The following is a 3578-nucleotide window of genomic DNA, read 5'->3' on the forward strand; positions in this document are numbered from 1 at the left end:
GGGATGGGTGGGTGGGTGGGTGGCCAGCCATGGGAAGGTGTCAGGAGGGGGGATCTGTTCACAACCCCCAGCTGCTGCCCTGGGTAGCAGGGTGTCCCCAGCCCTGGTGGGAGCTGAGGGTGCTGCCCCCCAGGCGCAAGCTGGACCTGTTTGCCAACGTGGTGCACGTGAAGAGCCTGCCAGGCTACAAGACCAGGCACAACAACCTGGACCTGGTGATCATCCGGGAGCAGACAGAGGGGGAGTACAGCTCCCTGGAGCACGAGGTACCTCAGCTTGCTCTGCAGGGTTGGTCCTGCTCCTGCAGCACATCCCAGGGACATCCAGCATGACCAGGGGGACAGTTGTGTCCTGGGCTGCATCAAGATAGGCATGGCCAGCAGGGCCAGGGAGCACAGGAAAGACATGGACCTGTTGGAAAGGGTCCAGTGGACATGCTGGGAGGGCTGGAGCAGCTTTGGAGCCAGGCTGGGAGAGTTGGGGGGTTCAGCCTGGAGAAGAGAAGGCTCCAGGGAGACCTGAGAGCACCTTCCAGTGCCTGAAGGGGCTCCAGGAAAGCTGGGGAGGGGCTTGGGACAAGGGCAGGGAGGGATGGGAGCAGGGGGAAGGGTTTCCAGCTGGCAGAGGGAGCTGGAGCTGAGATGGGAGGGAGAAATTCTGGGCTGTGAGGGTGGGGAGAGCCTGGCCCAGGTTGCCCAGGGAAGCTGTGGCTGCCCCATCCCTGGAGGTGTTGAAGGGCAGGTTGGATGGGGCTTGGAGCAGCCTGGGCTGCTGGGAGGTGTCCCTGCCCATGCAGGGGTGGGACTGGGTGATCTCTGAGGTCCCTTCCCACCTTCACCATTCCATGGTCCTTCAGGAGCAGCAGGGATGCTCCAGGCTGGGATGGGAGGATGTTCAGTGCTCCAGCAGGGCCGCGGTGGCTGCGGGAGGGACATGGGGATGTAGGAACTTCTGGATGGGGAGCAACCCAGTGTCCTGGTCCCTGCCCCATAAAGCCGGGGGGGGTGGGGTGCTGCGTGCCTGGGGGGGCTGGTCACCCCCTGCCCCCTCCCCAGAGTGCCAAGGGGGTGATCGAGTGCCTGAAGATCATCACCCGCACCAAGTCCCAGCGCATCGCCAAGTTCGCCTTCGACTTCGCCACCAAGAAGGGGCGCTCCAAGGTGACAGCCGTGCACAAGGCCAACATCATGTGAGGGACCCTCCTGCCCCTGCCCCACGGGGGTCTCCTGCCTCTCCCCTGTGCTGGGACCCCCCGGTGCTGTCCTGCAAACCCTCGGGTGTTTCTTGCCTCAGGAAGCTGGGCGACGGGCTGTTCCTGCAGTGCTGCAAGGAGGTGGCAGAGCTGTACCCCAAGATCAAGTTTGACACCATGATCATTGACAACTGCTGCATGCAGGTGAGGAGCCCCTGACCCCCCACCCTGCCCCCCCAGCACAGACAGCTGGAACACTCCAAGTTGCAGCTTACAAATGGATGAGCAAGGAACTCCTGGATCCACTTAGGTGTAAACACAGAGCTCACAGGGGGTGGGAGCAAGGACAGGTGTTGGTCCTCTGGGAGAGGTAGGGAGAAGCAGGAGGTCAGGTTGGGAAGGCAGAAGCACAGGGAGAACTGGATCTGGCAAGGAAGGTTAAGGGCAATAAGAAGAGTTTCTAAAGGTGCATCAATGATAAGAGGAAGACTAGGGAAAATGTGGACTCACTCCAGAAGGAAACTGGGGAGCTGGTCATCCAAGACATGGAGAAGGCTGAGGGACTCAATGGCTGCTTTGCCTCAGTCTTCAATGGCAAAGACCTGGTCACACCCACCAAGTTACAGAAGATAAAGGCAGGGACTGGGAAAAGAGAGATCCCTGCACTGTAGATGAAGAGCAGGTTCGTGACCACCTGAAGGACCTGAAAGTGAACAAGTCCATGGAAGCTGGTGGGATTCACCCACAGCTCCTGAAGGAAGTGGCAGATGAAGTTACAAAACTACTGTCCATTGCATTTCAAAAGTCATGCCAGTCTGGTGAAGTTCCTGCTGACTAGAAAAGCAGAAACAACCCCCATTTTCAAAAAGTGAAGGAAGAAGACCCAGGGAACTACAGACCAGTCAGTCTCACCTCTGTGCCTGGCAAAGTAATGGAGCAGATCCTCCTAAAGGCTGTGCTAAGGCATGTGGAAAATGTGGAGGTGGTTGGTGGTAACCAGCATGGATCTCCAAAGATCATTGAGAGCAGGAACAAAAATTAGAGCACAAAACTCAGAAAGGCATCTAGACAGATCTTGAAAGTCTGCAGAGAAGGAGACTCCACAACTTCTCTGGGCAGCCTGATCCAGTGCTCTGTCACCCTCACAGTAAATAAGTTCTTCCTCAAGTTGAGGTGGAACTTCCTGTGCTCAAGATTGAATCCATTGCCCCTCGTCCCATCACAGGGCACAAGTAAAAAGAGGTTGTCGGGACCAGTGTTCTTGATCATCTTTGACTCCAACATGGACAGTGGGATTGATGCACACTCAGCAAATTTGCTGATGACACCAAACTGGTGAGGTCACCACGCTGCAGGGAAGGGGCTGATCCATCCAGAGGGGCCTGGACAGGCTGGAGAAATTGGCTTGTGCAAACTGCATCAAGTTCAGACCAAGCCCTGCACCTGGGTCAAGGGAATCCCAGGCACAGATACAGGTTGGGAGGAGGAAGGACTGAAGACAGCCCAGAGGAGAAGGACTTGAAGGTGATGGTGGAGGAGCTCAACATGGGCTGCTCTGTTCTGCTGAGACCCCACCTGAAGCACTGTGTCCAGTCCTGGAGCCCCCGACAGAGGACATGGAGCGAGTCTGGAGGAGGCCACGGAGATGATCCAAGCACCTCCCCTGGGAGGACAGGCTGAGGAAGTTGGGGTTGTTCAGCCGGGAGAAGAGAAGCTTCAAGGTGACCTTATAGCAACTTTCCAATACCTGACAGGGCTACAGGAAAGCTGGGACAGGACTTTTTGCATGGGCACAGGGTGAGCAGACGTGGGGCAGGGGTTTAGAACTTGGAGAGGGGAGATTTAGAGTAGATATTAGGAGGGAATTCTTTACTCCCCAGGAACAAGGGATGGGACAAGAGGGAACGGCCTCGAGTTGTGCCAGGGGAGGTGGAGGTTGGATCTGGGGAACAATTCCTGCCTGGCAAGGGTTGTCAGGGCCTGGCCCAGGCTGCCCAGGGCAGGGGGGGAGTCCCCATCCCTGGAGGGGTTTCCAAGCCCTGGAGATGGTGCTGAGGGACGTGGGGCAGTGGGGACTGGGCAGGGCTGGGGGAACGAGTGGGCTGGAGGATCTCCAAGGTCTTTTCCAGCCAAAGTAACCCCATGATCCTGTGTGTGCCCCTGCAGCTGGTGCAGAACCCCTACCAGTTTGATGTCCTGGTGATGCCCAACCTGTATGGGAACATCATTGACAACCTGGCAGCCGGGCTGGTGGGCGGCGCGGGCGTCGTGCCGGGCGAGAGCTACAGCGCCGAGTACGCCGTGTTCGAGATGGTGAGGGGCTACACCCCCCCGCGGGCTGCTGAGCCCTGCCAGCCCCCCCGGCTGCTCGGGGCGCTGCTGGGAG

At 58.3% G+C, this 3578-nt stretch overlaps 1 protein-coding gene across 1 annotated transcript in view; it reads left to right on the forward strand.

Moving 5' to 3' along the window:
- Positions 1 to 3578, forward strand: part of LOC104385460 (isocitrate dehydrogenase [NAD] subunit beta, mitochondrial-like) — a gene marked incomplete at its 5' end in the record, with an annotated part of 11761 nt that overhangs the window by 1969 nt on the left and 6214 nt on the right. Inside the window, 4 exons of the mRNA XM_009993929.1 lie at positions 134 to 266; positions 1056 to 1189; positions 1294 to 1396; positions 3359 to 3565. Coding sequence (XP_009992231.1) covers positions 134 to 266; positions 1056 to 1189; positions 1294 to 1396; positions 3359 to 3565 — 577 coding nt within the window. The remainder of the gene's footprint in view (positions 1 to 133; positions 267 to 1055; positions 1190 to 1293; positions 1397 to 3358; positions 3566 to 3578) is intronic.

This window comes from Chaetura pelagica, unplaced genomic scaffold (assembly GCF_000747805.2).
Source record: "Chaetura pelagica isolate M959 unplaced genomic scaffold, ChaPel_1.0 scaffold1450, whole genome shotgun sequence".
NCBI lineage: Eukaryota > Metazoa > Chordata > Aves > Apodiformes > Apodidae > Chaetura > Chaetura pelagica.